Raw genomic sequence first — 27,825 nt, 5'->3', positions numbered from 1 at the left:
CGTAGCCCCGCCCCGTTCGGCGACGTCATCACGCTGTTTCCGCCCCGTCTCTCCGTCCATTGGTAGCCCAGTTAGCACTTGCACGTTAGCCGCCAGCAGCTGTCGGTTGCAGCCAGCCAGGCAGTCCGAGTGGTGGTGCGTTTGTAATCATCCTGTTCGTCCTTCCCCCCGTAGAATAACTGTGGACGACCGGGTTGTTTCTTCGGGAGCCAGCTGCTCACTTTTCCTGACCACTTGCGGTAAACAGTTGTTGTCCTCGCCGTCACGACAGGAAGAACCTCTGGGACATGGCCAGACCAGAACAAGTCCTGGTGCTTGAGCCACAACACGAACTGAAATTCAGAGGTAACGCTGAAGCAGAGGGCAGGGCCGGGGGCTAGCTAGCTAACGCAGTGACATCCAGTGTCTCTGTGTCTGAATTAAATAGTTAACGTGTGCTGAGGTGTTCTTATTTGTTGTTGCTGCTGTTAAATCGGGTAGTTGTAGCTAGTTGTAACGTTAGTGTACGTTGTGTGTACAACAGTGGCGATGACAGGTGAAACGACAGTGTGCGACGATGCTAGCTAGGTAGCATTCGGCTAACGTAGCTAGCAAGTCAAACTGCTAGCTGTCATTGCAGCGTCAGGGCAGGCCCAACGTGCCGTTTCTTATATTCACCTATTTGCTGCCTTTGAATCTGTATTTTAGCCTCTGACAGTAGGTGACACACAGTGGTGTGATCAAATTCTTTACATACGCCTTCCTCTTGGTGCTGTTGCTAACACCTGACTGCCGAGAAGTGACTATTCTAGTATATTCGAAGATCAGTCGTCATTGTTTAGCCTCTTTTCCATGCTCGTTTCACGATATTATAATCTAATAAGCTTTGACTGGGAGCTTTACAGTATACTTATACTGTGCTCCTGAATTAATTTTCAGGTTTTCTTTATTCAGGAAGCAGAATGATTGTTAAAATGCAGGCTGAGCTGGTGTGGCACGGAAAAATGCTATTTTCCGAGACATTTTTCCTATGGGTCTGACATTGATGTAGAAATGGGTCAAGTGATGGCCTTAGGTGATGGTTCATTGATTATTGGAGAGCTTTGAATGCAAAGATAAGACAGAAGATGCACACGCCCACTCAGTTACTGACGACAGTCTTACTGATTAGAGCAGAAAACACAGTGGGACAAATTTCTACGATCAAGGATTAGTTTGCAGGACTTAAAGTGGTCAAATGGTCTAACAAGGGACGATTTTAGGGTGATTTAAGTGCTACACAAGCAACAAGAATACATTAGCATTTGTATGTCACAAAGATGCTGTAAATCTTCTACAGCATCCAGTTCTTGGCTGCAGGCGTGGCTTGAATAATAAAATAAACACTTTGCTGCTCTTTTACACTGTTTTAATGTTTGATGTGTAATGTTTATGGCAGGCACTGTGGAGTCCCTCACAGACACTACACTCATTCTTGCAGCTCCACAAATGTGTTTGCTCTTTATCAAACTAATCTGGCAACTTTGTTTGAACTGGCAAAGAAAAATAACAGCTCAAACCACAAATAAGCCCATATAATCGCACATATACACTGTGCTGTTTCTCCCTGTGTCCTCCTCAGGTCCGTTTACAGATGTTGTCACTGCCACTCTGAAGCTCACCAACCCCACAGAGAGAAATGTGTGTTTCAAAGTCAAGACGACCGCACCTCGCAGATACTGTGTGCGCCCGAACAGTGGCATCATTGACGCTGGAACCTCCATTAATGTTTCTGGTTTGTAAAAGGTTTTTTCATCTAATGGCAACACAGGCAATACACCTGATTTGGTTTAAAGACACTCTTTGGTTTTCACATCGCATTCACATAGCTGGGTCATCATGATACATTATGATAATATATCATTTATTTGGCATAGTGCTTTAATAATGTGATTATCTGTATTTGCTTTCATGCTGTATTTCTAAATTAAGCCAATGTATTCTGTGTCTGATGGAAAAGTTATAGATCTAATAGTAAAACAGACGTTAGTGATTATTTCACTCAGCAGCAACACTGAAATAAAATCTTATAATTTTTCTTAAATGTAGGTTATAAACAAGAAGAGGACAGTGTTCAGGCTATATTAAGCTATGCTGATCATCAAAGTCCTAGATGATATCTAGTTTAATGTAATTAAATTCACAACATCCCAGTAATAGAACAATAAAAGCTGCACTATGAGGCGGCATGTTTTGTGCTTCTGCACCAAAGTAAATCTCCTATCCACAGGTACAGGTACAGCAGACTGCAAAGAAATGGAGAATCTTATCATGTGCTGGGAAACTAAAATGTGCATCCAAAAAAAAGGTTAAAAGATGGATGGATGAATGGATAGATAATGAAGAAATAGCCACACAAGCCATGTTTAGAAGATAAGAACTGGAATCGGTGGAAATAAACTTGGATTCTTAAACTTAATATTACTAACACTAAAGATATTAGTCACCTACAGTATATTGACATAGAATTTGGCTCTGTATCTAAACTTAAGTAGTATCTTATGGATATGCAAGGTTATTTCCGGTCAAAGCTTTAACTTAAGTTGTATGTAAACACCTAAGATTTCTAAGAGACTCAGACTGTTGTGAGTTTTTTTTCCCTTCTGTGTTATGTTACATTTCTCTTACAATCATCACTTTGAATGCAATTAGACAGACAGTGTTTCTAATATTCAGTACCTCTAAAAACATTGTTCTCTTCTTTGCTCATGCTAAACATAAAAATGAATGTTTCAGGGCAACATGTGAATAGTAAGCACGTGATGGTGTAGCACAAATGCCAATAACAATTACAATGTTGATTAACATCATTTTATTTGCATGTTGAATAATAATTATTACAAGGCAAGTCTTTCCTAAAGTTCTTTGTCTTCATTTGTCACTATGTTTGTCCACAGTTATGCTACAACCTTTTGACTACGACCCCAATGAAAAGAGTAAACACAAATTCATGGTGCAGTCCATGCTGGCTCCATACGACATGACTGACATGGAAGGAGTTGTAAGTACTGAAGATATGTTTTGGGATTACTATTAAACAAAGGATATTATTTCATTTAATACAGTATGTAACTACTGAATCACTTATACCTTAATCTACATCACAGTTGGCCTATAGACTGCAGGTTTCTATGATTTTCTACATTACCTACAGATGAACTCTTGAATATTTTAGTTTACATTTGTCTTTGTCTTATTGTGCAAATGCTATTCTGAAACATGGGGATAAAACAACATATTTATAATAACATGACCTAGAAATGAAATCGAGATAAAGATGATTTCTGTGGCGTGTTTTCAATAGGAGTAAGGACTGTTAACTACACAGAAGATAAAATAAATTGATCAGAAGAATTCTTGTATTAACACATACCCTGTATTGTTTGTTTTGCTCTTCTCGTCCCATTTCTATACTCGATCATAGTGGAAGGAGGCAAAGCCTGAAGAGCTGATGGATTCAAAGTTGAGATGTACATTTGACATGCCTCTAGAAAATGACAAAACTGTAAGTCTAGCTTTTTTCTGTTGTATCTGTCACATATTGTCATATTGCCATCAGTTTTACAAGCTTAATAATAAATCACAGCCATTTTAACACCATTGGATATGATCTTTAGAAACAAAATACATACATACATTTACATTGCTTGTTTATTTTTCCTTTTACACAGTATTTTCTCAGTTTTTCCACCATCAGATGCACATCAGTCATTACATGCTTTATTTATTTATTTATGATTTATTTGATTGTACTCTCATCTCACCTCCTGTCACGTCTCTGCATGTCTCTCCATGTCTCTCCATTCCCATCCTCCCTCTGCCTCTACTCTCACCCCACCACCCTACCCCACCCTCACTCTCTCTTCACAGCATGAGAGTGAAAGCAACAAAATTGTGTCTTCCTCTGCCTCCTTTGTTAAGACTGACCACTCTGCGCTGCCCAAGTCTGCCAGTGCCTCGCTGGATGACGGAGAGGTGAAGAAGATCATGGAGGAGTGCAAGCGACTGCAGATGGAGGTGCAGAGGCTACGGGAAGAAAACAAACAGATCAGGGTGAGCCTGCATTTTCTCAGAGGCTTGTATTTATTACTAGCACAGTCTTTGTCATAAATAGAAACATAAAAATAGTCAATTAATGTGAGCTCTACAGTTTGCTCCCCATTATTTGAAGTGAAATACCAGGGTATTTGTAACGGAAACCTATTTTACTGACATGACTCATTATAAAGAGGGAACTTTATTCTTGGTGTGAAAATTAAGCAGTTTCTCAACTCAGTCATTGCTTGAGTTGAACATTATGTTCAAAAACGCTTTTGTAGATATTAAAAGCTGTAATAATCAGGTAAAAACAATAACACAAGTCAAATCATGCCAATCCTTCAATAACTGATGTTCTCAGAGGGGAAAATATTAAACTTAAAAAGGGAAAATATCCCTGATACCGTGAGACAGGAAAATGTACTGATCTATTGTTGTATCTTTTAATGTGTTAGCCCATATCTAATAGGGCCTTTTTTTATTTTAAAACATATATTTGCATGCATGGAATTAGAATTTTGATCCTTAATCCTACTCATGGTAGGATAGTAGGCTTGATGCCTATTTTATTTTTATAATATCCTAATAACCTGATTATGCATTCGTTTTAGCACCTCTCCTAACAGCAGCTGCTAAGTAATCAGTGACTTGAATGATTTGCTTTGCTAACACAGATTTACATACATTAAGTGTAAACTGCTTGGCTAAAAACGTCACGTCTTACATTGCATTAAGCAAACAAGCAAGAGCCAGAAAGCTGGAAAAAACAGTGAGGTCAGCTGACTACTAGAACATACTGAATGACCAGGTTTTTCCATCAAGGGATTTTTTTTCTCTAATGGCAAAACATATTCCACAATGACAATGCCAGCATACATCATGCTCGAACTGTGTAGAATGGATCAGAAAGCATAAGGCATTATTTTCATCTATGTATTGACCACCACTTAACACTAACTTTGGGATGTGATGGAGAAGACTTTCTGCCATGGTCCAATCCCATCATTAATACAAAATCTTGGCGAATAATTAATGCAGTGACATTACATAAACTTACCAAATGTGTCCTGTAATGAAAGCAAAAGACAATCCAAGAAATATATGTTTGCATGAGTTTGAAAGAGTGTGAGGTTTTTTTTTTTTTTTTTGGCCAAGCATTCCACTTTCTGCTACATGTTCTTATAGAGGTTTGCCCATTAAATATCACACCAAATTAACAAAGGTGTGATGTACCAGTGAAATGAATAAGACGGTGTATACTAACATTCACATTTAGTCATTTGGCAGACAATTTTATCCAAAGTGAATTACAAGTAAGGTGCAAAGCAAGCAAAAAATCTAAAGCTAAGTGCTATAGTAAGAAATGTTTCCAGTTCATGACATGAAAGTACAAGATAGGACAGAGATTTTTTTTTTTTTTTTATTAGATTTACTGTAAGTGCAAAGGAAGTTGCGGAAGAGTTCTGTTTTCCTTACTTCCTTATGCTTGGAATTGTGATTGGATATTTTTGACAGCAGTTAAATGCAACAGGAAAACAGTTCATTGAAAAACAAGGCTGTCATCTGGACAAATTTGTCATCTGGGTGTTTGTTTGATCTGAGTAACTTTTGATTCCAGTTGCTGACCTGTAGAAAGTCACTAAATCAAGTCAAAATGATGACTCAACATCAACATAAAGGATTTATGTTGCTTAATGAACTAGTTCAGAAACAAAACTGTAATTTAAGCTGTAACTTGATGCTTCCTTGGGTTGAGTGACAAAATGTGGCAGTAAAATTAAAGGTCCATTTCAACTATTTCTAACTTGCTTCCCATGGTTCTAGTTTGGGGAGTACATGTACATTAATGTTTTAAAACTTCTCTCTTCATTTCTTATATTAAAATCTCTACTTCTAAATGAAAAAATCCTCCAAATGACCAATGACCAAATGACCAATGCCCAATATGATGACACGTTTGACTCTTGATTTTAAAGGACTATACTTGTATTTGTTTAGAAGCCCAATAATTACATGAATTCACAGAAAATAAAAACAATTCATTTGTAATTTACTTGAAAGATTAAACTTTAGTAAACTTTAAATTTAGACATTTTGCTATGGTGAACAAACTGTTTACATGGACTTGTAACCCTTGTTACTCTAAATATACATATACATGCATTACATCAGTTATTTGACTTCTCCTTTACCACGGCCGTACTTTCTTGCCGTGTGTTTGTGTGGTTTGGAGATGACTGACAGTGCAGTGAGAGACATGCAGGCAGACTAAAAGAAGTTTCTTTTCACAGAGCTAATTGTCTAAATGTAACAAATGCATCGTGGAAAACAACATATTTGTGGTTCTACAGATTACTTTGTGTTAGTTTCAGTTGTAGTTGCTAGTTGGGCAGGCTTGTTTTAAATATAAGGTCAAATAAGATCATTATGCAGAGCGCTTTGCTTTCATCTCACCACTTCACTCTCCTTTGCCCGTCTGCAGCCTTTTGTCATGCTCACACTTGTAAAACACTGTTTAGAAATCCAGTTATCCTGGCAGAGAAATCACATTTACTCAAGGAAGCTGGTTCAAACTGGGTCATTTAAGTGTATGTAACCTCGTCATTAACGTCGGTCATATTTTTACTATCACTGTATTGTAAGGTCTAATGAATTTTTGACTTCTGTGTCTTAATCGCAGGAGGACGATGGCCTGCGGAAGAGAAAGGTGACACCAATGGCCGCTCCCCACTCCTCCTCCTCCACCATGGTGACCTCAACTGTGAGGGACGAAGGCCTAAGCACCCGCATCCTGGCGCTCTGTGTGCTCTTCTTTGTCATTGGAGTCATCATTGGCAAGATGGCCCTGTAAAGACACAGACGGACAGAGCACAGTGACGGACGGAGGGACGGTGTGCTCGGGAGGACATGTGTCGATGATGGCAACAGGGATGTCTTCTTGGTTTATGTTGATTTCTTTTCTTTTCTTTTTTTTTTTTAAACATGTAAGGCAATGTCATAATGCTTGTCTGGATGGAAAATAATAATTTAATGCGTATACAGAAAAAGAAGGAAGGCGATCCCAAGTTAAACGAAGAGTGCGGTCGTTTCTGTCACAGGTCTTGCCTTTGTCTTTTTTTTCTTGAATTTTTTTTGTGAAAAAATCACAATCTCTGCTTTGTTCTCTCCGTCCATCCCTCCTTCCTAAATGATCTTCCCCAACTTGCACAGTTAACAGTTAGTTGTGTGTGGAAGTGACTTCACACTGGCTGAATGTTGAAAGTCTTTCACTGATCCTGTATTGATTCTTAAGTCCTCACGTTCCTCACTCACACCGTCTCTAAAAGATCTAACACTCTCTTCCACTTACTACTGATAATCTGCAAAGAGATGAACACAACTGGTCAGTGAAAGGCTTTTTCTTTTTCTAGACTCAAACTATGTATTGTCCTCTGAACAGTATATGGTGAGCCAGTAGAAGTTATGTGTGTGTGTGTGTGTGTGTGTGTGTGTGTGTTTTGTTGATTTTGCCTCCTGCAGGATGGCGGCTGTGACTGTGTGTGGATGTTTTATGTGAGGAGACCACGAATGACAAAATCAAAGGCTGTTTTTGAAGAAAGGAAGAGGGGTGGTTTAAAAAAAACTGTCATCTGGACAAATTTCCTGTACACAACAGAAAAATGGGGGTGTTTGTTTGATCTGAGTAACTTTTGATTCCAGTTGCTGACCTGTAGAAAGTCACTAAATCAAGTCAAAATGATGACTCAGTAAAATCAACATAAAGGATTTATGTTGCTTAATGAACTAGTTCAGAATTAAGCTGTAACTTGATGCTTCCTTGGGTTGAGTGACAAAATTTGGCAGTAAAATTAAAGGTCCATTTCAACTATTTCTAACTTGCTTCCCATGGTTCTAGTTTGGGGAGTACATGTACATGAATGTTTTAAAACTTCCCTCTGCATTTCTTATATTAAAATCTCTACTTCTAAATATTAAAAAAATCCTCCAAATGACATAATCTGTAGGATTTTCACTTTCAATCAGTTCATTGAAAAACAAGGCTGCCCAATATGATGACACGTTTGACTCTTGATTTTAAAGGACTATACTTGTATTTGTTTAGAAGCCCAATAATTACATGAATCACAGAAGATAAAAACAATTCATTTGTAATTTACTTGAAAGATTAAACTTTAGTTAACTTTAAATTTAGACATTTTGCTATGGTGAACGAACTGTTTACATGGACTTGTAACCCTTGTTACTCTAAATATACATATACATGCATTACATCAGTTATTTGACTTCTCCTTTACCACGGCCGTGCTTTCTTGCCGTGTGTTTGTGTGGTTTGGAGATGACTGACAGTGCAGTGAGAGACATGCAGGCAGACTAAAAGAAGTTTCTTTTCACAGAGCTAATTGTCTAAATGTAACAAATGCATCGTGGAAAACAACATATTTGTCGTTCTACAGATTACTTTGTGTTAGTTTCAGTTGTACTTGATATTCACTTTCAATTTTAATCAGGACGAAGTCACCTGAGGAGTTCTGGTGGAACAGGCCACAGAGGGCTACAACCTCCATAGTACGAAAACCAGATTATGTCATCTGAACTGAAAAACTCCTCCAGATTATGTTAAGTGGAGATGATTTTCAATTATAAGCAGAGGAAGCTTAAAAAAACATTAATATGCCTGTATTCCCCAAACTATAACTAGACGAAGGAAGTTGAAAATTGGTGAAGTCATCCTTTAAAAACACCAAATTTCCTTCTTAATTGTCACACAAAACAAATTCTGATATTTCCAGTATATAACATACAGTATACAATGATGGAATTGGTCATGTTATTTAATTTTGCCCATGGAGTATTGTATTAGCGTCCTCTGGTATATTACAGCAGTTGTTTGCTTTTATTTTCTCTTTATATTACCATGTAGCCACGATGCTTCTGTTGTTTATAATACTCAAATGCACTATATTCAGATGTCCACTCTGCAATCTGCATGAAATGACCTGGATTTGTTATGATTATTATTATTTTTGAGTGTTGCAATTATATTAGCAAAACAAAAAAAAAGAAGTACTGCCTTTTCAGAAGGGACCATTGCCTGGTTTATCAGTTTGTATTTGTTGTGTTTTCTTTCGATCATCTTTTGCTTTTGCTTCCTGCTGGGCTTTGGTGGTTTGAGATAACTGAGACAACACAGCTGTATTATCTTGGTTATCATGTGACCATCTCAGCAAATGCAGTTGTTTAAAAGACAAAAAAAAAAGAAAAAAAAAGATAAATATCTGTGTTTTTCGTTGCCTGAGCGAGCTCGTGGGCAGAGATGTGGGCGTGTGAGCAGCTAGGAGGAGAACTGACCTGTGAATACACACTACATTAAAGAGAATAATAAGGCATCATCGCTTCAGACCACACATGCAGAGTCACACAGTGTAATCACAGCAATTGGATACTCTTTTTGTATGTACATAAAAAGACTTAAAAAGATAACTGGCAAAGTTCTTAACACACTGTAGTAAAGGAAGAAAATACTTAAACAACCACAATGGATCATGTAGCATCATAATGAATTAAAATACATAAACCCCCAAGTGTGTTTCTGTGAAACGTACTGGTTTTTTTTTCTCTTATTTAAGTTAGATGTAGTGTGTGCATGTCTGTAAAAACAGTTTGTTGGTAGAATCACAGGCAATGCTTAGTAAATTAAAGGGGCGAGCCACAGATTGTACACGTCACGCTCATCGTTAACATGATGTTAAGTATTTAGCAGGAAAAAAAGATGAATTCAGGATTTATAAAATCAATTTACCAGTTAAAGGCCATACAAAGAAAACCTGTTATTGGTTGCATTGTTAAAATTGTAGTATTTAGTGTTTTGGGGGTAAAAGTCACAATGTCTTCACCTGTGCTGCGTCAGTTTGACTCTTTAGTCTCTTGTATATTTCTGACTTCTCAACTACATTTTAAAGATCCTTTCAAGGCTTGTTTTTCAACATACATCTACTCTTATTTTAATAATCAGTTTCATGTAATTCATATAATCTCCTTTTCCCTCACTGAAAAAATACAGGATCTTATGAATATGCTAAGTATTTTCAAACTTCGTGATACAAGAAGCCTCTTAAATTATATCAATAAGATTTGAAGATCTCACATCACGCTTTTAGGGCCAAAATTCAATTGCCAATGATAAAAATAATACACTAGTGTTACTAGTTGTATTGTAGAATTGCCAGTTAATTTTCTGTCAATCATCTATAGTTGGCAGAAACAGAAAAAGTTTTGTAAGTACAAAAATCTTCTTCTCTTTCGGCTTTTCCCATTAGGGGTCGCCACAGCGAATCATCCTTTTCCACCTCACTCTATCATGAACATCTTCTACCCTAAAAACATCTTCTACCCTAATGAACATCTTCTACCCTAAAAACATCTTCTACCCTAATGAACATCTTCTACCCTAAACAAAAGTACAAAAATACTAGGTATAAATCTGAGTAACGTACTTTTTAAACATCTGCATCCCAAATCACATTTCTCTACAGTCTAAAACTAAGAGTAGTAGCAGTAGTATAAAAAAATGTAGAAAGGAAATGTTGGTGACTACACACCAGTGAAACTAAATTTCATAAAAGGCTGTCGCATTTAGAAAGAAAATATTATAGTAAAGTAAGTATTTACCTCTGAACTGTAGTTTAGTAAATGTAACATAAGGTGGAAATATTTAAGGAAAGTACTTTAAAACTGTACTTCAGTACAGTATTTGAGTAAATGTACATATTTACTTATCACTGCTGCAGCTAAACAGCTGTACTGGTTTTATTAAACACGTTGAAAGTGTTGCAGTTGCCCAGCAGGTGGCGACCGAGTCAACGAGCAACCCCCCCTCGTCATCGGCAACATGACGTCATTGGGCCTTATCCAGGAAGTGGAAAAACATCAACAATCCTGGTTCAGGCTAGGGCGAAGTGTCAGTGTAGCCTAGCAGCGAGGTAGCCGAGATTACTTTATTTTTGTATATTTAGTGCGTTGTAGCATCCCAGACATGTCATTGTTTGGTAAGATATTTGGAGGAGGAGGAAAAGGGGGAAAGGGGCCGAGCCCCCAAGAGGCGATCCAGAAACTCCGAGAGACGGAGGAGATGCTAACCAAGAAACAGGAATTTCTAGAGAAAAAGATCGAACAGGAGCTGCAAATCGCCAAGAAAAACGGCACGAAAAACAAAAGAGGTGAGATATAAGGGGATGATTTCCTCATCGCTTCAGCTAATTATCGTTAAATTGAGCTGTAAACAACCCAAAGATGGATGTTAGCATGTTAGCTGAGTCGGCTAACTTTGCCGAGCTGTCGTAACAGTTGGCAGCCTCACCAAGCGTCACTGTCGCGGTCATGGTTACACCAGAGGTGGGCGCTTGGTCCCTATGTGTCAGATTATTTACTATTGAGGTAATTTCACTGAGGTAACGCTGTCTGTATGCTTTGTCTGGACATATATGTAGAGATGATCCAATCCACGGTCAATCGGTAACAGTGGAAAAAACATAATTGCTAGTTAAAGGTGTGGCAACCGACTCAGACACTGCTGCAGGCAGACTGGTCATAAGGATCTTGACAAAGAGTGACTGGACAAGGGCTGAACATGCAACTTTCACATGTTAAACAGACGTGATAACACTGTTGGAGAGGTGGGTGTGTGTCTGCATGTTGGTCAGGAGAGTGCACTGAAACCTGCAGACCTGCAGGAGGTCCTACAGCTGCCTGGTAGGTTAATATACAAGCTACTAATGTCAGGAAACAAGTGCAACCAAAGAAAAATGTTACAGTGACCATTAAACCTTAGTCTAACACTTACACAACATGATAAAAAATGTTTGCTATTTCAAGGTCAGAGCATATTAATCACATTTATTAGTGTAAATGTGCCAGTTGTAGCCAAAAGATTTATTTTCAGCTGATGTTGAAAATGTAATTTGTTAAATTATCCCTTATCCCATTATCACAGCCAGCAAGCATCATGTAATTAGAGTAATCATAAAACAATATTAAGCAGCATCATTGATTGCATACTAGTTCTGTTGCAGTGGTCATTTTCTAGTGGTATACTGTTCAACTTATTTCAACTTCTAATGGCCACTAGCTGTTATGCTACTTCTGTGTCTCCACCAACATAAGACTGTCTTACCAGCACGTGTCCCTGATGAATATGCACTTTTTGTTCGATCTTGTATTCAAGATTTCTATAAAGTGATGGTAATGATACTACAAGGGAACCAACATATGCCAAAGAAACGGAAAGAAAGAAGAGGAAAGTTATCATTCATGTTTTTTATTCTGATACTGTTGGTGAATTAGATTACAAAACCAGGTAAAGCCAGAATGGCATAATCTAACAAACACAAATAAAAGACAAACGTTTACATCTATTGGGTATGTTGTTGTTCATTTTCTCCAGTATATTTTAGTGGAAAGCTCACAAGTACCGGTAGTCAGTCAGTCAAAATGACAGTGTTTGTTCTGCAAGGGATATAAATGTACTGTTTTCGTAGTAGGTTTATCATCATGATCATCATTTAGGCCTAACTGTAAGGTTATGTGCTCACAGAAAATAGTACAACCAGTTCTCTGGGATCAGTAACCATCTAGGCAGTAGTTTTGAAGACACTATACTTAAAACTTACTATTTGTAAAACTGTGATCTGACAAAACAGTAGATTGAGTGGTCACTAATGTCGAAGGTGGTCTTCCTTTAAGCAGCATTAGATGTCTAACTTGGATTTCCTGACCAGTAGTAGTAGTAGATATGTTGATATCAAACAAAAGTGTTGATCTTGTCAATGAATAAATTATTTACACACAAATTTAATTTCGATTACGCTTAGAATAAACATCTATATCACCACGCCCCACTAGTACATCAGTTTGTCCATCAAGTTTGGAATCATTGGCCGATCATGACATTTTTAAACGACTTGGTGTTACAATGAATTCCTCTTGTATTGGAATACTCTGTGTAAGCTCTGTCCAAGTCCATAATGGTTTACAGCATGATTAAGTCCATTATGATGCTCTCTTTTAGTATCACTGCCAGTTATCAGGTGTCTGAGTCATTTCTTAATTATGGTCACGTGACTGCTCTGGCTGATTAATTTCTACTTTCCAGTTTTTCCATCTTGTCTGCCAAGTGCCTGTCAAAGCAGATCGTTGTAATTTTACGGAGTATAAGATGTGGTGCTGACTAACACTGCAAACTTATTTAAGCCTCCATGACATCACTGTCTCCATGATTCACAGATTTACTTTACAGCAGGACTTCTATTTTTGTGAAATTGTATTCAGCGATTTGTTTTCTCATCATTTCTCTGTTTGTCTCAATTCTCAGCGGCTTTGCAGGCTTTGAAAAGAAAGAAGCGATATGAGAAGCAGCTTGCACAGATTGATGGCACGCTCTCCACCATCGAGTTCCAGAGAGAGGCTCTGGAGAACGCCAACACCAACACTGAAGTGCTCAAGAACCTGGGCTACGCTGCCAAGGCCATGAAGTCTGCCCATGAAAACATGTACGAGCGATCACCCAGTCACTGATAAGTTTCTTCAAAGTTGGACTGGTTCATTAATTTAAGCCTGCTTATAAAATTATTCTATTTGTTGCCAGCTGTTTCTTAAATTTCTTCATGAACAACAACAGGGAAAATAAAAAACAATCCAGTCTGTTCTAAATCAATTAAAAAGATTATGAGGCATAGCAAAATGCAGAGGATTTTACGCATATGGAGTAATACCCCTCAGCATCAGATGTTTTTTTGAATCTATAATTGGCTTCTGTGGCTGAATAGGTAAATATGCAGAATATAAACAAAACAGGCATTCAGAGATTACCTTCGCATTTCTTCATGCACAACTCTGCCCATGTATCAGTGTGTGTAGGTGAATGACACTTGAAATACATAATGTTGCCTTCAGTGTTACTCAGCTTCCCTCTTTGTTGTTTCAGGGACATTGACAAAGTGGACGACCTGATGCAGGACATTACAGAGCAGCAGGAACTGGCCCAGGAAATCTCTGACGCCATCTCTAAACCTGTCGGCTTTGGAGAGGAGTTTGATGAGGTAGGTGACATTCTAGAGAAGATTATTTTGACCGGTTTCTATGTGATATTTTCTAATATGTGATTCTGAACTGGTTCCTGTTACAAACACTTAACCAGTGATGGCCCAGAGGTATTATTGGTCAGCAGCCGTTACAGCCATCGTGAATAAGGGATCTTTTCAGACCCTGTGTGCTTTTTGGTGCCTTCACACAGATTTATCCTGGTATAAAGAGTTCAGCCTCATCCTTGACGCGTCCCTGAGTTGTTTTCTGACCGATCAGGCTGAACACTGCTTATTGACCTCTGTGTTTCTTGAGTCATTACTGTGGCATTAAAGCTATTTGAATGGTCTTATTCACAGAGCGACCTCACGAAAGATGCTGTCATTCAGACTGAAAACATTCTTTCACAAATTCTCAGTCCACTGACTTGAAATGTTTTAATGGAACTTTCAATGAGATGTTGAACTCTGTGTGATATATATTGAAAATTAAAATAGAAATATAGAAGCCGCTGGAATGCTGGAATATGTCAGTGAACATAATGTTTAAAAAAAGTAAAATATCTTTCAGTAGAGCCATCATGATTACAGCAGCCTTAGTTTTTTATATGTGTTTTCCCCTTGTGAAGAAAGATGTTGTATTTGTACGACAGATGTGGATTTGTTGTGAATTTCGACGTCCGTGCCAGATAAAATGATGCCACAGATTCTCCTAAATCACTCATACGTTTGATTCTTTCACAATACCTAACATTACATTTCTGGTTTATCTGACAGAGTGTGTGTTTATGTTATTCTTTTGTGTGGATTGCTTTCTTTCTCAGGATGAACTGCTGGCGGAGCTGGATGAGCTGGAACAGGAGGAACTGGACAAAAACCTGCTGGAGATTGGGGGACCGGAGAACGTCCCCCTGCCCAACGTGCCTTCTACTTCGTTACCCTCCAGACCTGGTAAGAATAACTTGCATCAACTATGGCAGCGTATTTTATTTGTTTAGTAAGTACAAAACAGTTGTTAAGCATTTTACAGGGGGTTATGTGCTGCACTATTTAATATTAAACACCAAATTTGCATTTGGGTTTTTGTGTGGATTAAGCAAAGATGGCATCATGTGAACCTAATGACCTGTAAAGATGCTGGTAGACGGATTTTGTTACATTTATTCAGAGCTCAGCTAGCTGTTTCCCTTTGTGCTAAACTAAGACATTTTGCTTCAAGCTCAGCTGATATAGACTCTGCGGAGGCCTGAAATCAGCAGAGTTCAGCCAAACTTAACCAGTGTAACCTCACCTCCTTTTCTTTCTGTCTTTCCTCCCCTGAAGCCAAGAAAGAGGAGGACGAGGACGACATGGAGGACCTGCAGCGCTGGGCGATGGGAGCCATGTAAACGCATCATCTGCCACATCATACCTGCATCACAGTGGGGAAGAGGAAAGAACAAGAGGGAATGAATGGACTGATAGGATGTTGTGTATGAATGTTTTGTGTGTTTGAGAAGAGCTGACTGTCTACATTATGTAACACTACAAAAAAAAAAAGCAAAGATGCTGTAGTCTTTCTTTTCCTGTCTCCCATCACTCCCTAAAAACCCCCTTGGTGCTCCGTGGAAAACGAGCCAGTCTGGGGCTTCAAATGTCAAAGCTCTGTCGCAAAATCACCTAATATTTTTACCACCTGTTTTAATACAAATACTAGCACTCAGCAGTCAGCAGCACTGGGCAGAGCTGTTTCAGTACTCACTATGCTCATTATTAATATGTACTATTATTATTAGCTCTCTGGCCATAATGGAGCTATAGTCAGGTTAGTTTTACAGGCTGTGACAAAGGAAATTTCTTGGGAGCCTAATGCTCAAAGATATGTTTCTGACTCACGTATTTTCCTGCATTTGTGGCGTTAAACTTGCTGGATGTTTATTTTGTTCCTTTTTGACAAAAATAACAGTCCTTAGCTCCCTGTTTTTTGTTGACTGCTCTTAAAAATAGGAGAGCAGCTGAGCATGTGCTGGGTGAAGAAGCTTTGAAGTGTGTGTTTGAATCAGAACCTCTTTTTTTCGTTTCAGCCTGGGTGTTTTGTCCCTCCTCCCTCAACTCTTTGCCTTCTGTCGCCATTTCAGCGGCTACTCCCCCCCCCCTCAAAGGCGTTTTCACAGTGGTTCTTGTTATTTGGTGTAAATATCTCAAATGTGTCTCTTTTTATATACTGTATTTCTGCCGTCACTGAGAGGTTCTGTTGAAGTTGTGTGAAGCATGCAACAACAGGAAATCACAATACAGATCACAACGCACGGCTAGACAGAGAGATGTTTAACCTAACACTTTCATCCTGCTCCGTTTGTCTCGGTCCTTCTTTCGTTTCAAATTGTATAATGTTAAAATAATAATAAACTATTGTCACACTTTATTAACTGCATTCAGAAGAAGATGGTGGTTTATAAAAGATTAGATTGTAGTCAATCTACAACATCAGCGTTTTGGGGTTAACTCCCTTAGTTTTACAAAGTCATGATGTACATTTTCTACATTAAAAAATGTAACACAAGGACGGATGGACAAGCATGTTTGCATTTCTATGTTTTATTTATCCAGATGAGAATATTATTTGCAAAATCATTAAAGGTTTTCAATTCTTTTATTGTAGTGGAAGTTTGATCTTTTTACTCTATCTTTTTTCATCGTAATAGTTTGTCACCTATACCTACCGAAGGAGACTGCTGCACTTAGTAGTTGAGTATAAATTTCAAATTCACACCCTTTAAGAAATTTCAGTCCCACCTGACTCGGGCTGCTGAGTAGAATGACTAACTGCTATCACTTCACCTCATGTAAGTGTTGTTTGATCAGCATCTGCAATTAGAAAGCGCACAAGTAGGAAATTGTTTAATATTTAAAACAAGCCAAGCTTTATGCCTAAAGTTTACAGACTATGAAATGGTATTCTTGATATGTCACATTGTCTAAGGGGTCACAAGGAAGCTGAGTGTAAACACAAAACAAAAAAAAAATTTTTTATATAGCATATATATAATATAATTATACCAAAAAAATGAGTTCCAATCAAGTTCCAAAATTGTATTATTTATTAAATCTGATCATTATTATCTCAATGATTGAGCTGATGGATTTGGCATTTATGAAACCTCTCAAATTAATTTATTCCAGTAGAATTATTAAAAAACACTAGAATTATTGTCACTTTCATATAAACCGTTAATGTGTTAGTTTTCTGTGGTTGAACAACTCTTTTAAGATTTTAAAACTTCACAATCTAAACATTTATCAGCGGTTTTGTTGTGCGATGTTGCTTTTGAACACCTCTTAGCTGGAATGCGCCGTCGCGAAATAATGACGTCGGGATTTGGCGACTTCACGCCTGCGTACTGAGGTTTAACGCTGATGCAAGAAATTTTCGGCGCAGTCGTGTGGTAGTGATCGAGGACTGAAAAGTAGCCCGGTTTTATCCGATCCTCAGAGCGCAAACATGTCTGGAGACGAGGTAAGTGACCCCTAGGCTATCCACTGTTTACTCTGTGTCATTGTGTGGAGTTGTTGGATGATTTTAGGTGAATTATCGGCTCAGATCAGTGATGATAATGACTTTGGGCCTCGGCACCGCTGCTCCCCTCCCTGTCCGCAGCATCTCTCACATGGCTGTAGCCGAGCTAACAATGACCCGAGCAGTCAAAATGCTAAAACTAATAACTGATACACAACTGGATCATGGTGAATCACATCGTGTGGAATATTAATACTCAGTGTGGTGTGTCAATCCGCCATGTCCCAGCTACTGGATGACTCAAACTGAGGGACTGAAGCTAGCTAGTTAGCATTAGCTAGCTGTTAAATAACGTTAAGCTGCGATGTTAACGTGAATAATGTCAGGTAGAAACAAAAAGCTGCAGATGTTTGGTATAGACCGAGATAACGATAGTATATAAACAACTGCATGACTTGTCACGAAACACTACACTTAAATACAATAGATATTTATTTTTATTTGTTGTATGAGCTCTAATTCAGTAAAAGGTGTTTTTTCTTAATTATAATAATATTATTATAATAATAATAATAATAAACAATGAGGGAGAATCCCCAGTTCTTGTCAGGTCATCCAGCTTGTGTGCTACAGTGTTTCAGAAAATGAGATCAATTACATGACAAGAGTCATTAAAACTAGGACTTTTAAATTACACAACATAAGACCAAATCTACAACAATGTCAAAATCCTACCTCAACTCAAAGCACTTTTGCAAGTAGCATGACGTGGTGTTAATCTCCATTTACAACTATATTTATTTTTGCAGATTAACTCTCTCTGGTTAAATCAGTTAAATTGGTCGAAACAGAATATGTCAAACACAAGGGACCCCAGGGTACCTCTGTTTTATATACAGTACAATTACCATGTTTAGTTTCTTTGTTAAAATTAGACCTGGATTATACTGATAGCAGTGACACAATAACTATAAGTATGGCGTAAGAGTTAGAGTAGCCTCTGAGCTGACCTGGAAATAGGAGAATCAAAATGCTGAAATGTGTTTCCCCTCTGTCTTAGTTGGTGTGACTACACATTATCACACACAGTTAAACACATGGGAAGTGACCTGCAGTGAAGTCACTTTAAAGTGGACATATTATGCTTAATTTAGGGTTTATATTTAATTCTAGATCTCCCATGATACAATATATGATTTTCAAGGTGATGGAATACATGCATGTGTTATAATACCTCTTTGTTTCTTTTGCCTTTAGACAAAAAAGGCTTGTTTGATCCTCCCTTTCCCCCATCTCACTCTGTTCTGCTTGGCTAGCATATGGTTTTCTTTGGGAAAAGTTGTTTTTTCTTCACCAAAGACATATTTCACAGTGTCATACTTCATTCCTTCTTTGCTTTTCTCTCCTACAGATGATTTTTGATCCCAACATGACCAAGAAAAAGAAGAAGAAGAAGAAGCCCTTCATGCTGGATGAGGACGGAGGAGAAGGGATGGGAGGAGAAGAAGCTAAAGAGGTGGAGGCGAAGGAGGCAGAACCAGAGGCTGGAGATGACAAGGAGATGGATTTTGATGAAGATGAAAGCAGGAAGAAAGGTTTGAATAAAAACAAAGCTCGGTTCTCATTTAAGTTTTCTTGTGATGTCCATTTAGCTGCTGGTTTGTGTTATGTTCGGAATCAAGTTTGGTTTGTTTTCTAGAGCCATCTGATGATTTGAATGACCTGAACTTCTTCAACCAGAAGAAAAAGAAGAAGAAACCCAAGAAAGTATTTGACAATGACATCGAAGAGGGATTAAAGGTCAGCCACTTTCAAACAACAAGCGGTTTTTCTGTCTGTATTTTTGTTTCCAGTGTTTTTCTGATTACCTAACATTATTGGTCAGTGCTCATCATCTCATCATTAAGTTTCACTTCAATTACAGGAACTGAAAATCGAAGGAGAACAGACAGAGGTATTGGAGGATGACAGTATGGACTTCCCTACCAAAAAGAAAAAGTCTAAGAAAGTGGACTTTGATGAAGGAGAGCTGCTGGAGAAGGACGACGGTGAGAATAAATCGCCTCATCTTTAAAGTAACAAAACTAAAGGAAGACACATGTAACAACTTGTTTGTATAATGTGTTGCAGCATTGGAGGACGATGAGGGGAAGAACAATGATGGAATATCATTCAGCTCCTCCACAGGACCTGCCTGGGCTGGCTCTGAAAGAGACTACACTTATGATGAGGTATGGGGCCTGTAGAAACGCACAAATATACACCCAACAAAGAGTGAACTATAAACGGGCAACCCATCCGACACGAGGAAGATGCTGAGCCAGGTCCTTGTTGGACTTGTATAACAATTGAATTGATAATATGCGCCCACATGCTCACTGAATATAAATCATTTAATCATCCCGACTTAAACAACGTCAGCATCAACTACAGTCGCAGTAACTTCGCATCATCTTCATCTCAGCTCCTGAACAGAGTCTTCAATATCATGAGAGAGAAGAACCCCGACATGGTGGCTGGAGAGAAGAGGAAGTTTGTGATGAAGCCTCCTCAGGTCGTCCGAGTGGGAACCAAGAAAACCTCCTTTGTCAACTTCACAGACATCTGCAAACTGTGAGCGTCCCACTCTGCCTCCTCATACACACTGATTTCACTGTTGTCATCGAACCCATTTGATTTGTTGATGATTTAAACTCTTTTCAAAATCCAAATTCTCCTCTTTTTGTGATACATAACAAGTGATATGTACAAACTGAACTTTCATGTACTTCACCACAGGTTGCATCGTCAGCCTAAACATCTCCTTGCTTTCCTGTTGGCTGAGCTGGGAACAAGGTACATCTCTTTGGTCGCTTTCACACCTTAATTCGTTTGCTTTGATCCGAATCAGTTAATGAGTTTGTAACATTGTATCAGTTTCTCTTCGGTTCGGTTTCGTTTCACACTGAGTAAAAATCCAAACGAACCAAAACACGTCACTTCAAACTACGTGAGAACATCCTCTCCTCTTATTGGTCAGATTGTTTCTGCCGCTGGAAATAATAAGTAAATACATAATAATAGGAAGAAGATAAAGTGTTGTTCTACTGTACGTTTGTGTGACAGTAGGGAGATTATTTTTAACTATAAATGTTAATGCAGATCGATCATCCCGTTCATTATTGTTTATTACGTTACATCGCTTGCAGAGTCTTCAGACCTGGTGTCTGTGAGACACTTCACCTCCTCACGTCTCCACATTTGTCCTCCATTAATCAGGCTGCATGTTTTTGTTGGACAAACGAAAGAAATGTGAATCTACACACTACCCAAAGTCCTCAAAACACGAGATTCATAGCGTTTGGTCCCGTTTTGGTTCGGTACGCGTTCCCACCAGGAGGACCGCACCAGAGTTCGCTAGATGATGCGGATCGAGACCACCTCGTTTTGGGGGTCTCGGTGCGGTTGTTTTGCTGCGCACTCGAGTGCGATTACCGTGTTCACACCGGACAAAACGAACCGAACCAAGAGGGAAAACGAACTTGAGTGCGATTTAATCGAACTAAATCCTGTAGGTGTGAAAGCAACCTTAGTGTCCGTAAATACAATAATATACTGATCCAATTGACACACTTTTGATTTTTGTTTTTTGTTTGTGCCCTTTCTTCTTAACAGTGGTTCCATAGATGGAAATAACCAGCTTGTGATCAAAGGCAGATTTCAACAGAAACAGATAGAAAATGTGTTGAGAAGATATATCAGTAAGTGGGGAATTAAGCTTGTTATTTATAGTACAACACAAATCTCGCGACTTCTCTCTCTCCACTAAAAAAGGTATATACAGTGTTAATAACTTTCATCTCATCTCTGCAGAGGAATACGTGACATGTCACACCTGCCGCTCCCCTGAGACCATCCTCCAGAAAGACACTCGCCTCTATTTCCTGCAGTGTGAGACGTGCCACTCCCGCTGCTCTGTCGCCAGCATCAAGACCGGCTTCCAGGCTGTGACCGGCAAGAGGGCGCAGCTCCGCGCCAAGGCCAACTAAATAGGCCACCTAAACTGGGCTCCCCCTCCTCTCTCGGCTTCCTCTTCCCCTAAGAAGGGCCAAACCTGGGGTCGGATGCCCCCTCGATTTGCTAAAAGGACTCTCTGAATCGAACTGTGGGAGGGTTTGGCTGTTGTTTAATGGTGTCGTGGCCTGACCACGCAGGGAGTGAGAGTATCTAAAGCTGACAGATGGAGTTCAGGCACCGTAAACAGATAATGTGTACCACATACACTGTTGGAGGCATTTATTTTGTTGTCTGGCTGATGATCCCTCCACCTAGGTTTTTTTTTTCCATTGCTGTGATTCTTGATTCCTGCAAGAGAACTGTGATTTAACATGGCTTGAATCCTTCCTTGTCCTTTTTTCTTTCCAGCTTTCATACAGAATGAATATTTCTTCACATAAGGAACACATTTCTCCATGGAACCAACCAAATAAAGTTAAGATGTGTTGATCCACAATAGTAGAGCTCAGTAGCTTTGGTAACCTTGTTGCTCATGGTATCTGGAGCTCAGTTTTGCTAAAACTTGTGGTTTTGTTCCTGTGTTTGTTTCCTGTTTTTTTTTTTTTTTTTTTACATAAGATAAACAGTAAAGTCACCAGACTGGAGTACATACAGGAATATGTCACTGTAACTAGTCTGTGCCCTCCTATTTTCATTGTTTTATAATAGACAATGACCAGAGTCAAACTACTGGAGCCAAAAGGTCGACTTAAATAGAGAACATGTGTGAGACAAATGTTTGAGTGCTTTTGAGGCATTAACAAGCAGTTGTGTGTTTTATTTCTTTAATTTCCAAACGTTGAGATCAACACATTTTGTCAATTATTGAAGATTTGAGAAAAAGGTTGTGAAAATTAATAAAATTCATTTTGTCAAGAAAATTAGGTTTCTTGAGCTAATGTCAGTCCCCTAACACAAACGCACCCGAATGCTTTCCCCTAAAATCAGCTTCTGAGCGGGTGCCTCGGATCTACGAGGAGTTTAAGTCAACTGATACTGGATACATGATATTGGTTCTGTTTTTGTTTGAGAACAAGGTCTGGCTGGAATAATTTTAACACCTGGTTTTTACAAAAATAAAATATTGTACTCTCTCTCTCCATTACTGCTCTCTTTGTGCTTACATCCTCATTGTCACAGTTTATAAATGAATATCCCTCCTAACATGGTGAATATCAATAGTCATAAAAAGCAAACCAATGAAGGAACTGGAGCGTATGTTTGAAGGTCAGAGATTGTTTCCTCAGTGGCATGTTCACTTCTCGCCTGCCAGCATTTTACAGTACCTGAATTGTGTGAATCAAGTATGGTTGCTATAGTACTGCTTTTTTTTCATGTTATGTTATTAGCACAAAAACCTACATAAAACAAGTACAATTGTATGATGGGAGAATTGTAAGGTTGAAACCAACATATTTATTTTTTTAATAATTATTTGGTGCATGCATGTCAGAAAATAGTGGCAAAACAACATTAACATGTTAATCAAGTGATATTTTGACTTTACTACCATAGAAAACAAAATTAACCAACCTTCACATTTGAGAAGCTGGTACCAGCTGGATTTTTTTTTTCTCTATAACATATCAAAAACTATAAATCCAATATCTTAATTGCTGACAATTAGTTTTGTGTCCGGTTATTCAAATAATAATTTCAGCTCTAGAGCACTGTTTAGTTGGCAGGTCTAGTAGGGAATAGTTAAACTACCATGTATAGTAGGTTTACTGTAATCTGGCCTTGGATGTACATTGTAGTAGTTTTAGATATTACATGGAAACTACTAAGATTAAAGTATTAAAAGTCTGTCCTTTTATAAAATGGTACAAATGGTATAAAGTGGTACTTGTAGTGGTGTACTTTTTGAGACAACTGCTAGTTTTGTGTAACCACCTGTCTCTTTTAAGTGTTATAAAAAAAAAGTTATAAACTGAGGCTTTTAATTTGAAGTTCTCCAGTCCTAACATCCGCTACTCGTTGATTGGTTGGTGTGACGCAGGCGCAGATACTTTCTTGGCGGCGAAGAGCACGGAGTAAACGGCTGCGTTCAGCTTGCTTACGAGCTGTTGTTGAACATTGTCGAAAACTACACCTTAAGGTGAAAATCATGCCTCGAGTTTATATCGGACGACTCAGCTATCATGTCCGTGAGAAGGACATTCAGCGATTTTTCAGCGGATATGGAAAACTCATGGAAATTGACCTAAAGAATGGGTGAGTTGTCGGTGGTTGTGCAAACGCGAGTTAGCAAACTAACGTTTCCTAGGCAGCATTCATGTTAACGACGTCAACACCAGCACATGCTAATTTCTATTCTAAGTGAATATATTTTATTGATGCAGCTAAATCGGCTTGTGGTGTAAACTATCGGGGTTCGTTTTGCTATAATGTGAGCATTACGAATGAAATTTGTCTTTGTTTGCTTAACTTTAGTCGTGCCCGTGTGGTAATGTCGCATGGCCAACATGGCGTCTTTGTGCTTGCTAAAACGCGGAGCTAGCGGCCCAAGCTAAGCTAAACTAGCTGACGTTGGTGGAATGAGCACAGTGGTGTTGTTTGTGTATTACATGTTTATATTTACGCAGTTTCTTTTATTACAGCTACGGATTCGTGGAGTTTGAGGATAACCGGGACGCCGATGATGCCGTGTATGAGCTGAACGGGAAGGAGCTGTGCGGGGAACGGGTGATCGTCGAACATGCCCGGGGGCCGCGGCGAGACCGAGATGGCTACGGTGGGGGTTACTGGGGTGGTGGGCGCAGTAAGTGCAGTCTATTACAAGATACCCTCTCTTCCCCTTCCCCCTGGGGTGAGGTGTCGATGTGGACTGCACAAACAACTGTTTTTGTTGATTCATACTGACGCTAATTGCAGCAAATGTTTCAGGTCTTTCACCAGTTCAGCTGACTTTCAGATACACTGACACGGTTTACAACCGGAAGTCTTGAATCCCACGTTAATGTTTTACGTGGTTAAACGTTTATTATGGCTCTGATTGCATGCACACTAGTTGCTATAATATAAGTGATAGTATACTGCATAAACGTACACATGTGTTAACTTAGTAGTATAGCGTGAGCTATGCTACTTATTGAACCAGGGCTGATCTGTATTTTTCTTGTTCAGGCAATCCAGTTTAACTTTTTTCCTCCACATAATATTGCTGAAAGGTTGCTTTTAGTTTCATCAAAGGGTTGGTGACCTGCAGGTTTTTGCCCCTCTGTGATCACACAAACAAGCTTTTTCTGTGGCTCATGTTTGGGAGGGAGCATCAATCTGCAAGTCAGAGCCCTCTAATAGCAGAAGAGTCTAGTTTGCACAGTTGTCTGGGATCGCTTATCTTACTTTGGTGAGCCATGTTTTGAGGGTGTACATTTCCAATTTGTTAGCACGACAGAGGAAAGCTAATTACAAATGATCATCACAAAATAATGCTAGATCCATACAGGCTAGTGTAGTTTAGTGCAATCATTAGATTTTCACATTTAACATTTTCATGTGAAATGTGTATTTTTTTTAACTTTGGTATATATTTTTATATTCAACATTAACAAGTCCTTGATGTTTCAATTTGAAAGAGTCCAGTTGCGGGCTGAGGCTGAGAGTCCATTGAGGCTAAAGATGACTGGCTAAGATGACTGCCTGTCCCGTTTGGCCTTGGCTTTCACCTTACAATGTGTGTGTGACCTTTGCCCCCCCCTTGATCCTTGGCTGACCTAACCGGAAGCCATGATGACAGCAGCCTTTTGCCAATAGACCAGGGGTGATGGTGAGGATTGCCATTGGTTTCTATGTTGACCTGACAGCAAACATAAGTGGATCGGCTCTAGTAAAGAACTTACAATCAAAAGAAATGTTGTAAGTGCAAAAAAAGGACAACAAAATTTCACGCTGACATCCAGACAAATATTGAATAACAAAACATTGGTGTATGTTTTTTTACGCCGCTCTTACTCAATATGATAGATCAGTGTCCTTGACCGCAACCTATGTGGATTCCTCCTTTCTGTTTGTTTTACAGGGTCAAACGTCTTGAAAGAACATCACTGTCCATTTGTTTATGCAGCTAAAGCATCACAGTGTGATGTCCCGAAGTAAGACAGGCTTTGTATTGCCGGAAACAGATGCAGTGGTGTTCTTTGCAGCAGAGCAACTTCAAAATGTTGAATTATACAGACTTTTAAGAGCCCATGCAGTGGGTTGTAGATCTTTTACATGAAGCCTTGTGTTTGAAAATGGGATCAGAGGGACTCCTTAAAGTTCAAATTTATATCCCTGTGGACTTTATCTGGCCAGTCACTACCTTGTGTTCATTTGATAACCCAGCCCTGAAGTTCTTTGTTTCTTGGCCATTTTATTTTTTTCTGACATTTTTGTGTGCTGTTCTTTTAAAGGTAGCGGTTACAGCAGCAGGAGCCGCTCTGGCAGGGATAAGTATGGACCTCCAGTTCGTACTGAGTATCGTCTCGTCGTGGAGAATCTGTCTAGCCGCTGCAGCTGGCAGGATCTCAAGGTACACTCTTCAACTCGGATAATGAAGACTCCTAGACTGTATGGTCAGCATATATTTAATCCTCTTCTCTCCAAATTTTCTGTCAGGATTTTATGCGTCAAGCAGGAGAGGTGACGTACGCAGACGCCCACAAAGAGCGCACCAACGAGGGAGTGATTGAGTTCCGCACCCATTCGGACATGAAGAGAGCTCTGGACAAGCTTGATGGTACCGACATCAACGGGCGGAAGATTCGTCTGGTGGAGGACCGGCCCCGCAGACGAAAGTCCTACTCTGGCAGCCGTTCCAGGTCGGGACACTTGTTCAAGTTCTTGACCATAGATTTGTTTAGTAAGACAAGCATAGGATTGACCTGTTTTTAACATTTCTGCTATCATCATCAGATCTCGTAGTCGCCGCCGCTCCCGCAGCAGGAGCCGCAGGAGCAGAAGCTCTCGAAGCCGCTCCAGATCCCACTCCAGGTCGGGACAGAAAATTATAATTTATCATAAAGTACATGCTGGTAGAAGTACTAGCATAGCTATTTAAACTATAGAGCATTTTGTCTTCAGTCACAATGTGAAGTTAAGTAAAAATATTTCTTTTATTCTTTACAGGTCTCGTTCCCGCAGCAACAAGAGACATCATTCCCGCTCCAGATCTGGAAGGAAGTCAAGATCTCGCAATCGCAGGTCTCGTTCTCGATCCCATAAATCCAAATCTCGTTCGCGATCCCGTAAGTCCAGGTCCCGTTCAGGCGATCGGAAATCAAAGTCCCGTTCCAAGAGCCGCTCTAAGGTAAAGTCAGAGCGGGATTCTCGCAGCCGGTCCAAGGAGAGGTCTAGTGACAAGAAGTCTCGCAGTCGTTCAGCTTCCCCAGTTGAGAATGGGAAGGAGGAGCGTGTCGCCAAATCCGCTTCCCGCTCCCCGTCCCCACATGAGGTTGAGCGCCGATCCAAATCAAGGGAGAAACGCTCAGCGTCCCGCTCAAAGTCCCGCTCAAGATCTCGCTCACGGTCCAGATCGGCTTCTCAGGATTAGTGGAATTGGGGATGAGTGTTTCTCTCGTCATTGAGCTTGATCCTTATGCTGTACATAATGAGCAGTGTTGTCATACTGGCTTGTGCTTCCAGACTTGTCTGCTTTTCTCCTACAAATGTGCACGAGTCAAACAGTTTTTAGATGCAGCATTGTTTTGATCTCTGAATTTTCTGTTGTCTTTAAATATTTACAGAGCTGATTTACATCACTGTCTCACAAATTTCAGTTTCTTTGAAGTGTTTAATTGTTAAGCATATTTCTGTTTAGCCAGCTGTAAGAAAATTTAAGTTGTCTTTATTTTTTATTTTTCATCATTGCAGCAGACCTTGTTCAGTTGATTTGATACATTTTACATTGTAATTGTCCCCAGTCTGCTAACGTAGCAACCATCAGTCAGTGATTGATACTGTTAGGTTCATACTCGTACAGACTGCATGTTTGTAGGAGAAAAGTAGTATCAGCCTACACAATTGGAGCGTTTTACCTTTTTTGATCTGCGTCCTTCGATCTGAAAGGAAGGGTCAATCTTGTCTTGGTGGCTCTTCAGTGCACAACTGGCATGCAAGACCTTGTACTGCAGAACTCCAGACTGGGAAATAAAATGGTTTGTATTTCATGTTTGAACAACT

At 39.3% G+C, this 27,825-nt stretch overlaps 4 protein-coding genes across 6 annotated transcripts; all 4 read left to right on the top strand.

Annotated features, from left to right (window-relative positions):
* The first annotated feature begins 71 nt into the window (after positions 1 to 71).
* LOC113167543 (vesicle-associated membrane protein-associated protein B/C-like) lies at positions 72 to 9,638 on the top strand. Of its 2 annotated transcripts, none has more exons than XM_026368249.1 (6): positions 72 to 345; positions 1,601 to 1,753; positions 2,916 to 3,019; positions 3,443 to 3,523; positions 3,940 to 4,071; positions 6,737 to 9,638. In XM_026368249.1, the coding sequence occupies exons 1-6, from the start codon at positions 288 to 290 to the stop codon at positions 6,905 to 6,907; spliced, it is 699 nt and encodes a 232-aa protein (XP_026224034.1). In that variant the 5' UTR covers positions 72 to 287; the 3' UTR covers positions 6,908 to 9,638. The 2 variants fall into 2 exon arrangements, with proteins under 2 accessions (XP_026224034.1, XP_026224033.1); XM_026368248.1 differs by having other exon boundaries at positions 3,889 to 4,071.
* Positions 9,639 to 10,962: 1,324 nt separating this feature from the next.
* LOC113167923 (charged multivesicular body protein 4b) lies at positions 10,963 to 16,674 on the top strand. The gene is made up of 5 exons (XM_026368876.1): positions 10,963 to 11,273; positions 13,424 to 13,601; positions 14,036 to 14,150; positions 14,957 to 15,083; positions 15,456 to 16,674. Exons 1-5 carry the CDS (start codon positions 11,090 to 11,092, stop codon positions 15,518 to 15,520), a joined length of 669 nt encoding a protein of 222 aa, XP_026224661.1. The 5' UTR covers positions 10,963 to 11,089; the 3' UTR covers positions 15,521 to 16,674.
* Positions 16,675 to 17,492: 818 nt separating this feature from the next.
* Positions 17,493 to 22,765, top strand: eif2s2 (eukaryotic translation initiation factor 2, subunit 2 beta). Its single transcript, XM_026368955.1, has 9 exons — positions 17,493 to 17,628; positions 19,040 to 19,223; positions 19,328 to 19,428; positions 19,553 to 19,676; positions 19,759 to 19,859; positions 20,093 to 20,241; positions 20,407 to 20,463; positions 21,283 to 21,368; positions 21,481 to 22,765. The coding sequence occupies exons 1-9, from the start codon at positions 17,614 to 17,616 to the stop codon at positions 21,654 to 21,656; spliced, it is 993 nt and encodes a 330-aa protein (XP_026224740.1). The 5' UTR covers positions 17,493 to 17,613; the 3' UTR covers positions 21,657 to 22,765.
* Positions 22,766 to 23,679: 914 nt separating this feature from the next.
* Positions 23,680 to 27,540, top strand: LOC113167564 (serine/arginine-rich splicing factor 6-like). Of its 2 annotated transcripts, none has more exons than XM_026368295.1 (6): positions 23,680 to 23,877; positions 24,264 to 24,397; positions 26,058 to 26,176; positions 26,263 to 26,465; positions 26,560 to 26,637; positions 26,773 to 27,540. In XM_026368295.1, exons 1-6 carry the CDS (start codon positions 23,771 to 23,773, stop codon positions 27,194 to 27,196), a joined length of 1,065 nt encoding a protein of 354 aa, XP_026224080.1. In that variant the 5' UTR covers positions 23,680 to 23,770; the 3' UTR covers positions 27,197 to 27,540. The 2 variants fall into 2 exon arrangements, with proteins under 2 accessions (XP_026224080.1, XP_026224079.1); XM_026368294.1 differs by having other exon boundaries at positions 24,264 to 24,424.
* Positions 27,541 to 27,825: the final 285 nt, after the last annotated feature.

Source organism: Anabas testudineus, chromosome 7, assembly GCF_900324465.2.
Source record: "Anabas testudineus chromosome 7, fAnaTes1.2, whole genome shotgun sequence".
NCBI classification, from domain to species: Eukaryota; Metazoa; Chordata; class Actinopteri; order Anabantiformes; family Anabantidae; genus Anabas; species Anabas testudineus.
Note: the sequence above shows the minus strand (reverse complement) of the source record. Positions and strands in the feature narration are given on the sequence as shown.

Excerpts from the sequence above, each read along its gene's own strand:
- LOC113167543 (XM_026368248.1), top strand. The coding sequence starts at position 288 with ATGGCCAGACCAGAACAAGTCCTGGTGCTTGAGCCACAACACGAACTG. Across the intron at positions 3,524-3,888 it reads CTCTAGAAAATGACAAAACT|CATGAGAGTGAAAGCAACAA; the intron begins GTAAGTCTAGCT and ends CTCTCTTCACAG. Across the intron at positions 4,072-6,736 it reads AAGAAAACAAACAGATCAGG|GAGGACGATGGCCTGCGGAA; the intron begins GTGAGCCTGCAT and ends TCTTAATCGCAG.
- LOC113167923 (XM_026368876.1), top strand. The coding sequence starts at position 11,090 with ATGTCATTGTTTGGTAAGATATTTGGAGGAGGAGGAAAAGGGGGAAAG. Across the intron at positions 13,602-14,035 it reads AAGTCTGCCCATGAAAACAT|GGACATTGACAAAGTGGACG; the intron begins GTACGAGCGATC and ends TTGTTGTTTCAG. Across the intron at positions 15,084-15,455 it reads TTCGTTACCCTCCAGACCTG|CCAAGAAAGAGGAGGACGAG; the intron begins GTAAGAATAACT and ends CCTCCCCTGAAG.
- eif2s2 (XM_026368955.1), top strand. Across the intron at positions 19,224-19,327 it reads AGATGAAAGCAGGAAGAAAG|AGCCATCTGATGATTTGAAT; the intron begins GTTTGAATAAAA and ends TTTGTTTTCTAG. Across the intron at positions 21,369-21,480 it reads TGTGTTGAGAAGATATATCA|AGGAATACGTGACATGTCAC; the intron begins GTAAGTGGGGAA and ends TCATCTCTGCAG.
- LOC113167564 (XM_026368294.1), top strand. The coding sequence starts at position 23,771 with ATGCCTCGAGTTTATATCGGACGACTCAGCTATCATGTCCGTGAGAAG. Across the intron at positions 26,177-26,262 it reads GCAGCTGGCAGGATCTCAAG|GATTTTATGCGTCAAGCAGG; the intron begins GTACACTCTTCA and ends ATTTTCTGTCAG. Across the intron at positions 26,638-26,772 it reads CGCTCCAGATCCCACTCCAG|GTCTCGTTCCCGCAGCAACA; the intron begins GTCGGGACAGAA and ends TATTCTTTACAG.